The sequence below is a fragment of the Neofelis nebulosa genome, chromosome 16 (assembly GCF_028018385.1).
Source record: "Neofelis nebulosa isolate mNeoNeb1 chromosome 16, mNeoNeb1.pri, whole genome shotgun sequence".
NCBI classification, from domain to species: Eukaryota; Metazoa; Chordata; class Mammalia; order Carnivora; family Felidae; genus Neofelis; species Neofelis nebulosa.
Window position 1 is genome coordinate 28,575,873 of NC_080797.1, and position 13,236 is coordinate 28,589,108.

Consider the following 13,236-nt stretch of genomic DNA (forward strand, 5'->3'; position numbering starts at 1 on the left):
GGGATGCTCTTTTGCAAAATCAAACAAATTATTTCCAGTTTCCTCCCAAGAAGCTTTTTTCCTTGATCCTGAGTTAGGCATTCTTATAAAGACCTGTTTTCCCAGTGTTAAGGTGCAATTGTGACTTCCTGTTGACTTGCTCTGGCTTCCCTCAGTGACTGTAAGCTTGTAGAAGGCAGGGACACTGTTTTGTCCACCATTATATCTCCACTGCCTTGTATGTATTGAAATCAAAGTGTTATTTTTATACCTAACCCATAACCCAGACTCAGAGAAGGTCTGGAAAGAATGAATCTTTTTACTTTGATGCCTGATGCTGTATTCTTTCTAGCTAGTGTCTTCTATTTGGAAGGCTGTAGACCTCTATCTTGAGGTCTGAACTTTAGTTTCAAGGTCAGGTCAAATAGGCTGCTGCCCTGAGCCAACACACCACCTGCCCTGGGCTAGTTGTTTGTGCTACCGACTTGACATTCTTTTCTTAGAAACTGTACTCAAAATGCAACCATGTGGCTTAATAAAAGTTTTCAAAAATGACACAGAAAAGAAATACTTTCAGATATTGTAAAATCACTTTTATTTTTTACCATATCCAACATTTCAGTGACCCATACATGACTGATTTAGGAGAAAAGATCTGGTTTTATGATTTTTCATGTCTTCTGTAGGGGTGAATATATTTTTTCCAAAGAACAGAGAAGGAAGCTGAATCATGAAATCATATGGTGAACATTGTCACAGCAGGAGTTGTCCCGAAGCTTAAAGGAAATAGTTTTCAGACATTCAAAAATATATACTTTATGGGAAGGGAGAATAACCATTGGAAGTCTAGCCTTAGAGCCTATACGGAGAAAAAAATTAATATGTCAAATGTGAACTCACAGATGATCACTTTATAATGGATTATGAAAATGAATTCAGAGATGTTTGGAGCCCTTAACCTATGAAGGCAATTTAATGGAAGAACTCTAACTTCCACTTCTGGGGCTAGGTAAGCTGCTTGTCTGACCCAATGTGGAGTTTATGACGTTTACACTCCTCTAGTGAGTTGAAGCCAGCTACTGACCCTTAATGGTGTCACCAAACTCAGCTCTGGGAGCCGGCACTCCAGAACCTCAGGTTAGGGGATCAGGGGAATGTGTAGGTAGGAATAGGTTCTGATTCCTATCTCTTTGTTTGGTACTCCCTTTGAAGTCCTCTGTGGACTAAAAAACTGGTTCCCACTTAGTCATGAAGAAACCATGAGAAACGAGTTGCATTTCTGAGATATTTCTATCTCTTCAGTCTGATGTTGAAAGCAAAGGGCTTTCTTTTGGGAGTGAGTGGACTGATTAAGCACACAGTAAGAAGCAAGAGGCCCTCTCATTAGCTGGACACTGAGACTGAAATTCTGGTGACTAGAATGAGCTCAGAGGAGCTGAGCTTGTGGATGGATGAGATACAAGGGACATGGGGGTCTGAAACACTGTTTTATGGGACTGTAGAACACAAAGGGTAATGTCTCTTCCTTTTTCCTCCCCCACTTTCCTCCCTTAGGAAACCCCAGGAGTAGAGGTTGCTTTCAAACAAATAGCTGTTTCCATTTAACAATTATGTGCATTGCATTTTTCTGCTTGCTGAACAGCAAACTGGCTTTCCTCCTCTTTGTTCTTCTCTTTCTGCCTAGAGGGCAATTTCCGCCTCTCTATTTTGCAAGGCCGGTAGTTCAAATACAGTGCTATGGTGATTACACCCACTCCAAGAGCGACCATAATGATGACAAAGATGGTGGAGCTGATTCCTTCATCCAGTCCTGCCCAAGCACAGAAGACAGAGAATTGGGAGGGTCAAGAGGGCAAGAGAATCCCCCCCTCTCCAGCTTACCATACCCACCTCTCAGTCTCACCCTTCCCTACCCACTGAAATTTTTCTTCTTTCCCTATTTGGGTAAGAATCCCAAACCCCTTGGGCATTTCCATCCTAGGCCTGGCAGCAGGAAAGCCACAGTCACCTCGAACGATGACAGCAATGTCTTTGCTGACAGAGCCCAGTTGGTTAGAGGCTGTGCAGCAGTAGGTTCCTGTGTGGTTCTGGGTTGCTTTCCATGGCACTTCAAAGTTGACTATCACTCCATTCCAGGTACACACCAAGGTTGGAGTTGGGTTTCCCTTTGGTACGCAGGCAAGCAGCTGCTCTGTCCCTTTCACCCACGTCTGGTTGCCAGGGCAGTCAGATTCCTCTAACCGGGGCTTGTCTGGAAAAGAGAGCCCCCCAAGGAGCTGAGCTCAGTGTGCCACATTCCTTCCTCACTGAGATGCTTAGCTTCCTCTCCCCTAATCCAAAAGCTGTGTCCCTCCCACCTGACAGCTTTACTTCCCAAGGAAAGGAGCACTGTTCCCTGCTTTGGGGCACTCTTCTGTCTTCCATTTTCTAGGGGCAAGGAGTCAGAGATGCAGCAAAGGCATCTTAATGGATTCAGACTCAATATCTGGCCTGTCCTATCAATGCTGGCTTCCCTGCTTCCCATCTTTGCTTCTCAGTGAGTGAGGAGATGGGTAGGGGCGAACCCAGAGATAAGGGATTTTCTACTTTTCAAAAACACAGATTTTTATATGAAAATTTCCCCCCCTTAGCATAAAGTCCAACTATCACTTCCTGTGTTCTCAGCCATCAACCCTCAACTAATACCAGCTAATCACCCTGCATTCTCTTTTCCGTTCCCAGGTCCCCCTCATGTTTCTCTCAGCTTACTTTCCTGGGGATAATGTAAGCTTGGGGAGCTTTAATTTTATTTCACCCTTTGATGTTTTATTTTAATGAGAAAAATGTAGCAACTCTAATAATGAAGTTGCTGGCCAAGGACTCTGGAGATGAGAGACTAATAATAATCCTTGTTTTGACAAGAAAGATCAGGCCTCTACTCACATAAGACATGGAGCTGGACCGCAGTGGTTTTGCTCAACCGCTGACCCTGAACCTCCAAAGAGGCCTCACAGGAAAAATTTCGGCCGTTATCTTCCTCCCTGGTGGTAAGTAAAAGCCAGGCAGGTTCCCCAGGGGCAGGGAGATCTGGGGCTCCCTTAAGCCGAAGAGTAGGGCTGGGTGATGTTAACACATGCCCCAAACAGGTCACATTAATGTCTGTCCCTGCCAATGGGTATAATTCTTCTATCTCTAGGATTGGTGGAGGGAAGCCTATAAGAAAAGGAAAGAGAGAATCAAACATATTTCTCAAAATTCTCAGCCAGTTCTATACTCTTGCTTCTGATGGTATGGTATCTAGGCAGATAAGACAGGGAAAACTTTGGATACCCTACTGCTTCTGTGCTAAAATGGCAAGAGCAGTGAGATTTGGGAATTTGAGAGCTCTTATGACAAATGCAGTGTCCATACATTTGGCTATTGCCTCTGTGGCAAGGACAGCAAGAAGGCTTTTCATCTTATAAATTTCCTCCCCACCTCAAAAAGTTGTTCCCAGAAACAAGCTGAAGGACCTATAATCACTCTGTAAGTAAGATGGCCACAAGAAACGGTGAAGGCTGAACACAACTACTGTCTCAATGCATGTCTCCAACCTGCCTGCACTCATCAGAGAAAGATCACATGAGAGTGTACCGAGGAAAGGTTAATAGGGATATTTGCAGTGGAACCACCAAGGATTTACTGTGGAAGTTTCAGTGGCAGAGAACCCTCGTGAGGAAGGGAAGAGGCAGCTCACTTACTATAGACATGCACTGGCTCTCTTGTTTTCTGTTCCATTGGACCCAGAGATACAAGGCAAGACAGCTCCTGATCACCAGTCTCCATGGCCCGAACTGTGGCATTGGCCCATGCTGTGTCTCCCTTCCAGGAGACAAACAGGCTCAGCTCTTGGTCTCCCAGGAACATGTGGAACATTACCTCTCTGGCGGGGAACACCCTAGCCAACTCGCAGCTCACAGCCTCTGCCATCCCAATCTCCAAAAGTGAGGAGACCCAGATTTGGGGACTCTGAGAGAATTCTGCCAAAAAAATGAAGAAAAGGAAAGAAAGGAGAAAAGCCATGATAAATCATGTGCTATATAGGACCCCACAATTTAGGAAGGGAGTGTGGCTTAAAGCTCTCTGTCTCCCAGGGTAAGATTACAGCCCAGGTAGAGATGGGGCTCAATTACTCTCACACCCTAATCCTAAACTCTGTGGGAACTTAGTCCCAAAAGGCCAAGGTAAGATAAAGAAACTGAGCCTCAGGATCCTTCCATACCTGGACTCTGACTCACCAAAGATCCGGAGTACCTTGATGGCTGAGCTGTGAAAGAGCCCTCCACCATGTGAACTCAAGTCCAGTTCTGCACGGCAGGAGAAATTGCACCTATCATCTTCCCTTTGGGCTTTGACATTGATGGTGATCTCAGCTCTTTGGGAGGCCACAGCCAAGTTCATAAAGTCCTTTCTGTGTAGTTCCTGGTTACCCTGGAGAAGGGTAAGGGTGAGGTTCTCCAGGGGTGCTACACTGGGCACATGGCACTTCACTGTGAAGGCTTCATCCATGGCTACCCATGCCGGCTGCAGCTCCAGGATCACCTGCTCGGGTGGCTCTTTAAGAGAAAAAGGTGGGCTTGATGAGAGAAGGCTACTCACCTCTCCAGAAAGAAATGGTATAGGACAGAAAGCTGGTGATACAAGGTGACCGTTACTCTTAAACCATCCGATCAACCGTGTCAGCTTTCTGCCAACCCTGCCCTACATAAGACAAGTCAGTCTTCTGGCTCTTCTTCTGCCCATCAAAGGTGGCTAAAGTCATAGCCAAGAAATGTGACTGTTGAGGGGCAGGTCCCTTGCGTTGACTGTTGCTGCCATTCTGGAGAACTTTTATCTCTTACCAGAGGTGCTTCAGAGGCATGAGCAGCTTCTGAGGAGCTCCTTAGCATCACACAAAAACTACACCCTAGTCTACCAAGCTTTTACCCCAAAGAGATCACACTTACTCTTATGGCAATATCCTTGCCAATGCTATTTGCCCACCTGAAAGATCTTCCTCACCCATGCCCTTCACTTCAAATCCTTACCATTCTGCAGGAGTGAAGCTCAAGAGCCTCCTTTTCCATGGAGACAGAGACCCTCCTTTTTCCAGTCCCTATTTATTCTAAGAACTTGTGCCAAATAATTTAGCACAAATTGTATACTTTTTTGATCATTTATAAGCTGGCATTATTAGTATATGCCTCCTATACCTGAACATATTCTCAAGCACAATGTCTGGATGCCCTCTGTGGTCTGCTCCTAATTTAAAATCCTTCACCGGGGCGCCTGGGTGGCGCAGTCGGTTAAGCGTCCGACTTCAGCCAGGTCACGATCTCGCGGTCCGTGAGTTCGAGCCCCGCGTCAGGCTCTGGGCTGATGGCTCAGAGCCTGGAGCCTGTTTCCGCTTCTGTGCCTCCCTCTCTCTCTGCCCCTCCCCCGTTCATGCTCTGTCTCTCTCTGTCCCAAAAATAAATAAAAAACGTTGAAAAAAAATTAAAAAAATAAATAAATAAATAAAATCCTTCACCAAAGGGAAATAGAAGTAATTGGCTCTAGAATTCCTGCAGTATAACAGAAATCTCTACTAAGGGCCCAAATTGTCTCCCCCAAAAGAAATTTCTAATTTTTCCCTAAATAAGACATAGTGATGTTCCCCCAGTCTTCCCTTCCTCCTCAGCCCTACTCACGATACACAGTGATGTCAAGCCTTGTGTCCTTTTGGATCCCTGCACAAGAGAAGAAGCACTGCAGAACAGAATTCTCTGTGACATCCTCCAGAAGAAACTCCTTCCACTGAGGTCCTTTGTCCACCTGGGTTTTCTTTAAGTAAGTCTCAATTCCACTGGGTCCTGGGTCTGGACAGGTAGTGCTGCAGTTGATCATTAGGGACTGTCCAAGCTTTACCAGGGCCTGATCTGGCCAAACGGAAACCTCAAATATCTCTTCAGTTGCTCCTGAAATGATCAACCACACACATATGCCAAAGACTTTGGTGAGGACCACAAGACCCTAGTCTATCAAGAAGGCCTAGTCTATCAATTTGTAGGTTAGAAATGGGAAACCTACCCTGAAGAAAAAGTTACAAAGAACCAGACAAGAAAAAGACCCTTAATGAACAGGTAGAACCCTGATTCCACCATTCCCTGCATTCATTATCTTTCCAGTAATCTTGGTTTCTCCATTAGTGTCACCTTGGAAACTACAGAGTTGTTAAAACTCATGCCAAGGAAACCATTCTCTTCCTAAGCTTCCAGATGTCTTAGAAGCTCCCAGGACTGGCTGCTGAGGGCCCTCAAGGGCTTAGTAGGCCCTAGAGAAAAGAGCTCTGTGCTTACACCTCAAATCAGTGTTTCTCTGAAATTATGGTCTAAGAATTGCCTTCACCAAAATCACCTGGAATGCTTGTAAAACTACAGACTCTAACTCCACCTCAGACTGAATGATTAAGCACTTGTGAAGGTGGGATGTGGAAATACGCAGTGAACAGAACAAGCACTCCTGATGATCCTTATGCACACTGAATTATGAACCCACTAGCCTAAAGGTGACTCCTAGGGTCATTCATTTCCCAGAATTTTTCACCGCTTCTCAAAATAAGACTATTCCTTTTTTGCTTTGGTACTAAGGCAACATGTTTTTGGATGCTTAAGAGTTTAGTCTGTTAGGGAAATCTCAGGTGCAATGAGAGAGACATCAGGTAAAACTTTCAGATGCCTTATGTAGGTGAGAGGCACAGTCTCCTGGAAGCTTCCCCACAGGTCCCCTTTAGCTACTCCATGTCCACCATCTGTTTCGTCTACCAAACACCGGGCCCTTCTAGGAATACACAACTCATGTAGCAGTGTTACCCACTAAGGCTCCAGTTCCTTTCTTGCCGTCTGGAGCACTCGCTCCTCACAACTAAGCTATGGGTCCTCTCCTATCAAGACGCTATTGCAACTTCATGACACAAAAGGTGGCAACAAAGAAGTAAAAATATTCTTAAGAACAGAAAACTAGGACAGTCCTGGGCTGGCAGGGGGCCAAAGAGAGAAGGCATATTTCTCAGGGGAGAGTTTTCTCTGATGGTTTGTTCTCCTGTTCCTCAATTTGGGTTCCCCAATTATAAGCTAGAGACACCTACAGATTCTATGTCCTAATGATCCAAAAATAGGAATCTCAGGGGCGCCTGGGTGGCGCAGTCGGTTAAGCGTCCGACTTCAGCCAGGTCACGATCTCGCGGTCCGTGAGTTCGAGCCCCGCGTCAGGCTCTGGGCTGATGGCTCGGAGCCTGGAGCCTGTTTCCGATTCTGTGTCTCCCTCTCTCTCTCTGCCCCTCCCCCGTTCATGCTCTGTCTCTCTCTGTCCCAAAAATAAATAAAAAACGTTGAAAAAAAAAATAGGAATCTCTCCCAAGGGTCCAGACAAATGAATAGTATATTTTTGCCCCATTCATTACTTCTTATGCTCTTACTGACCAGCCACCTGCACTTTGGCACATACTGACTAAAGAAACTATCACAAATAGCCTTACCTGGGCCAGGGTTCAAGGCCAGCAGGGCCCAGACACAAAACAGTAGCATTTCCATCCTTGTGAGAAGGGCCAAAAGCTGGAGAGAAAGGAGAAAACAGTGCTGGAGAAAAGTGACCAAAGAAAGTAAAAAGGATATAGAGAACTATTTCTTTGGTATTGCTAAAGATCGAACCCTTTCCTGACACCTTGAATAGTCTGGAGAAATTATAGCAAGAGTAACAGTGGTATGGTGTGGATGTACTAAAAGGATGTAGCAAGGGGCACGTGGCGTGGGTGGCTCAGTTGAGCTTCCAACTTTTGGTTTCGGCTCAGGTCAGGATCTCACGGTTTGTGGGTTCGAGTCCCATGTTGGGCTCTGTGCTGGTGATGCAGAGCCTGCTTGGGATTATCTCTCCCTCTCTCCGCCCCTCCCCACTCGTGCTGTCTCTGTCTCAAAATAAATAAAAACTTCTTAAAAATATACAAAAAAAAATTAAAGGACATAGGAAAATAGTAGGGGATATTAGATTAAGTGAGATTCCTGTATATGTTTGTGTCGCAGTTATCTGTTTACATATTTGTCTCCATCTACTTGAGTCAGTAGAAGGCTATTAGCATGGAAACATGAAAAACGAAGTTTGGAGAGATGTAATCAATGTTTATCTAGCACTGTCCAGTGGGAAATGACCATGAATCTAGGAAACATGGTCACAAGAGTCCTGTTCTCTGAAGTAAGGGAGAAATGTTTCATCAGGGCTCTGTTCATGACCTCTATGAGATATCCCTCAAGATAATCCATCTCTCTCTGCTCTGCCTCCATGTTCACCAAGCAACCTTTGGATTATTTCGTTGGCTGAGTTAAGTCCTAATTGTCCACCTCTCTTTTCTCCACCCATCTGTACCAAGTTTTTTTCTTTTAAAGCCCCCCACTGAAGCTAATTTATTCCAAGAAAGGTTTCTTAACTAATCCTGTCCCTCTTCACAACCCCTCACTTACAACAGATTGTCTGCACCTCCCTTTACACCAAATGTGATTTCTGAAGCTGCATGTTAAAATGCAATTCACTTTAGTGAATTTTTTTTTTTTTTTTTAATTTTTTTCAACGTTTTTTTTAATTTATTTTTGGGACAGAGAGAGACAGAGCATGAACAGGGGAGGGGCAGAGAGAGAGGGAGACACAGAATCGGAAGCAGGCTCCAGGCTCCAGGCTCCGAGCCATCAGCCCAGAGCCTGATGCGGGGCTCGAACTCACGGACCACGAGATCGTGACCTGGCTGAAGTCGGACGCTTAACCGACTGCGCCACCCAGGCGCCCCTAGTGAATTATTTTTAATGATGAATTCATTACTATGCTAGAAATTCCCTGAGGACAAGAGACTATATTTATCTTGCATCTCCACCTCCTAGCACAGCGCCTGGCATGTTATGGATATCCCACGAAGTGGATGACTACCCTCTAATTCTGTAGTATTTGAATTTTCATACATTGGGTTTTACACAGGTGTACCTTTACTTATATTCTGGTCTGAAAGAGCATATAAGGTTTTTGGTGTTTTTTTTTTTTTTGTCCTTTTTATACATGCATAAGATAACAGGCATATCAAAATTTATATTTCCAAGTGAATGTTACTCTTTGAATACTTTGGGAGGCTATAAATTTATTCCAGTAATGACACCATTATTCAAAACTTTTTTTTGAAATGATTTAGAGCTGGCTTGTAAGCTACACAAGAAAAATCAGTCTATTAAACTATTTTGTTATTCTTTGAGGAAAAAATGATATGACTCAGACACCTTATTCACCAGATTTAGCTCTGAGTGCCTTAACATCTCTTTCCAAGGAAGATCTCCTATCAACTGAAGACATTCCTAAGTACCCCAGACTTTGAAGGAATTTCAAAATAAGAGTTTTAAGTAATAACAGCTGTTTGAAAAAGTACAAAAGCCCTGAGTGGAATTGCTTATATTCATACATTATTTCAGCAAACAATTATTGAGCACCTACAATATTCCAGGCTCTTAGAAAGGTATAGAAGTTACCAGGATTTATCCCATGACAATAGGAATCCCTGGAAGTTAGTGGGAAAGACAAATGTAAATAAAAATAACAATATTATTCCAAGTGTTACTATAAAAATGGGGGGGGGGGTGACAGTAAAGTGAGAATTAAATGACTAAATTCAAGCCAAGTGTTTATCCCAACTCCTGGCACATAAGACTTCAATATGTTAGTGATGATGGTGATTGTGCCACTGCTACTGATAATGATAAATTGATCCAGGAGCATTGAGGAGGGAATCATTACTTCTCTCTGAAGGAGCTGAGGTTTCTCAGGTCTCCTTTGAACTGCATTTTCTATTATGACTGGAAGTTTATTAAGGAATGAGGTGATACAAAGAGGAGGTCAGGTCAGACTTGAGAAAATTCAAGAAGTTCAGTATGGGTAGCATACAGGAAAAAGGACTGTGGGATAAAGAAGTAGGTATACAATTGGGTCAGTAAGCAGGAATTTACAGAGCTTTTAAAGCAGGGGGGTGAGATAATCAGCTTTATTTTTCAAAATGACAGCACTGGCAGTGTGTGGAAAAAGAAAGATGGAAGAAAAGACTGATGGCCACGAGATCTGGTAGAAGGTGACTGCGGTAATCTAAGGGAGATCCAAGAGGGCCTGAAGGCATTAGTGACTGCAGAATTTTTATATAGAGGATATTCAGGGGGATCTCTGTCTGGTTGAAAATGGGGGTTAGAGGTTATGTTTGCATAGTAAACATACTTGTTTTACTTAAAAGCGTATGTTACAGATTAATAAAATAGCAGTGTTCTACATATTTTTTCCCATCTTGCATAATATTTAGAATATATCAATTATTCATATCTACTTTTATTTTAAAAGCATCAAGGGGAGGATAGAGGAAAATGGCATCCCCACTGTTTGAAGGGCATGCATAACATTCATTTAGCTATATAATTTTTTTAAAAATATCAGCCACGTTGGACACTGTAGAATCCCAATTTACTGTTGAATTCGTTGAGGTAAAGTGCTCTCTTCCTAACACCCATTCCAAGCTAGGCACTTACTATGGATCTGTATCTCACTTCATTGACTCTTTTCTCAACCACATCTTGTCTAATAGCTTCTAACATTTAGTAACCATATACAGTACTATGTTCCAGGCACTACACTGACTGGCTTACTTTAGTTATCTCATAGCAATCTTATGATAATTGCCACTTTTACAGATGAGGAGATGGAGACTGGAAGAGGTAAAGTAACTTACCCCAAATCACACAACTAATTAAGAGGTGCAGCCAGCATTCAAACCCAGGCATCTTTACTACTGGGCAATTCTTACTACTTCACTGCTTCTTTATATTCCGTGACTCTAGATTATCTGTGCTTCGATGGGGCCACTGTGCCACAAACAATCCTGCATAGTGGTTAATCCAAGAGCTCCTGTTTCATTCATCTCTCCTTAGCTTGCTGATGGTACCTTTCTCTGCAAACCTAATCTTGCCGTGAATTAATCTTATAGATTATATTCTCCTAGAGCCTTGGCTAAAAAAGATTTCCCATCTTTGATCTCTATAAGCCAACCTAGGTGGTTTTCCCTTGTGGTTGCCACTAGTACGTGCCACATAGATATAAGAAAATGGAGGGGGGGTGGGGTCGTGCTGATTCTTGTTGTTTTCATTCTGGGATACTGACAATACTTTGTTTGTTCTATGTTGTTCCAAGTGCCCTCTCCCCGCCCAACTATCCTCACAGCTGTTAAGAGTTCATCCTTGGGGGAGCCTGGGTTGCTCAGTTTATTAAGTGTGGGACTTCTGCTCAGGTCATGATCTCACAGCTGATGAGTTTGAGCCCCATGTCAGGCTCTGTGCTGACAGCTCAGAGCCTGGAGCCTGCCTTGAATTCTGTGTCTCCCTGTCTCTGAACCTCTCCTGCTTGTGCTCTGTCTCTCTCTCAAAAATAAACGTTAAAAAAAAAAAAAGTTCATCCTTGTTTTCACGTAGCATGTTACGATCAGGTACTGAAACATGACGTTTTTTTATTCATTCATTTTCTTTTAATTTTTTTAACGTTTAATTATGATTGAGAGACAGAGAGAGCCAGAGCATGAGTAGGGGAGGGGTCGAGAGACGGGGAGACACAGAATGTGAAGGAGGCTCCAAGGTCTGAGCTGTCAGCACAGAGCCTGACGCGGGGCTCGAACTCACAAACTATGAGATCATGACCTGAGTTGAAGTCTGACGCTCAACGGACTGAACCACCCAGGTGCCCCTTATTCGTTCATTTTCTTACAAAGCAAGCAGCATCCCTAAGAGGAAATGAATTTTTAAATCTTTTTAACTCCTCTGGCTTACTTGCTCTGTAGTATTATATGCCATATAAAAGGTTTAAAGTGTCTGAAATCCTAGGCCTCTAATCCAGCCACTGAAGGGTTGCAGGGAGGGCGTAGGCAGGTGAGGGGAGGACGGCACACGCCGACATGCCCTTGGGATGGCTTTGGCTGTGGAGCGCACCTGGCCTTCCGGTCCGAATCTGGGGCGCTCCCAGGGTGCCCTGCAATTTCTCATACATCCGGGAGTCACATCCCACCCTCTGCATGGTCTTCTCCCTCGAATTCCCTGGAATTCGCTTCCTCCTCGCGGAACACTCCCCCCAGGTGAGCGTACGTTCGTGATCAGGGCTCAGCACGAGCACCCCCGTGTCCTCCCCCCATAGTGCCCAGGCCGCTGCCCGCCAGCCCCACGCTACTGCTTTCGGGACGCGCACCTCCCTGACACCTCGCTTGTCAGGCCGGCGGGTCTACCTCCCCTGCCGGACTGTCAGCCCCGGGAGGGCAGGGCATCCACACCTCGACCCGACACAACAGCTACAAAGACTCGAGGGCAGGACCGAGCCCGGCGCTCGGACGCGGAGCGCAACGCCCGTTCCCGCTCGGAAGGAGTCTCCCGTCTGGCCTGCACACAGTGTGGCCTCTCACGCTCTCGGCCCCACAGGCCGGGAAGGGCTTCAGAGGCGGATGGTATTTAAAACGTGAAAGGTATGTGGAAAAACCACTCCAGCGAGTGCCCCTCTGGGTTTCCGGCCCACTGCCGCGTGACAAGGCGAAGCCCGTCACACGAGGTCAGGCCTCTGCAGACCTGACGGAAAAAGCCAGGAGGAGACACCGGCATGAACCTAAGCACACAAAGCAAGACCTAAATCCTCACGGAGGGCCGCTCCTCGCCGCTCGCCGCTCCTGTCACTCCTGGGATAGCTAGACCGCTCCGCTGCCTCGCCCGCGCTGTTCTCAGAAACTTGCCACGCGCTCAGACCGTTTGGTAGGCAGCGCCAGGCGGGGGCGCGCGCGCGAGCTTCTGGCCGGAGGATTTCCTGATCTGCCCAGAAACTCGTGACGTTTACCCAGAAGCTTAGCAAGGGTTGGCCGAGGCCAATGGGGCGGACCAGGAAGCTGAACTCACAGGAGGGGGTTGCAAGGGAAAATGAAGGTAGAGAAGCCTGTGTCTCGCTTGGTAGAGAGCTCATGTTTGATTCAAGATAATAGGTACTAAGCAAAACAAAGTGAACACAAAAGAGTAAGGGTTGTTGTAGGAAATAATGGCTCTGTTAGAAAAACAAAGGGTTGTCCACCCCTGTGCCTATTCGTTGTGTGACGCGGCCTGAGCATGTGCGAAGTCGCGCGCGGAAGCTGGCTGCGCGCGCAGCTGCGTTCCCGTGTTGGGCCGCGCAGGTTGGCGTTGGGTGTCGGTTTCTCAG

General features: G+C 45.4%; 1 protein-coding gene across 4 annotated transcripts; it reads right to left on the reverse strand.

Moving 5' to 3' along the window:
* Nucleotides 1-550: 550 nt before the first annotated feature.
* Nucleotides 551-12,819, reverse strand: LOC131498218 (intercellular adhesion molecule 2-like). Of its 4 annotated transcripts, none has more exons than XM_058705238.1 (8): nt 12,690-12,819; nt 7,493-7,568; nt 5,667-5,933; nt 4,236-4,553; nt 3,699-3,977; nt 2,902-3,171; nt 1,988-2,230; nt 551-1,789 (listed from the first exon to the last, which is right to left on the reverse strand). In XM_058705238.1, the coding sequence occupies exons 2-8, from the start codon at nt 7,545-7,547 to the stop codon at nt 1,581-1,583; spliced, it is 1,641 nt and encodes a 546-aa protein (XP_058561221.1). In that variant the 5' UTR covers nt 7,548-7,568; nt 12,690-12,819; the 3' UTR covers nt 551-1,580. The 4 variants fall into 4 exon arrangements, with proteins under 4 accessions (XP_058561221.1, XP_058561222.1, XP_058561223.1 ...); XM_058705239.1 differs by having other exon boundaries at nt 12,678-12,819; XM_058705240.1 differs by lacking the exon at nt 12,690-12,819 and adding an exon at nt 12,250-12,652.
* Between the last annotated feature and the right edge of the window lie 417 nt (nt 12,820-13,236).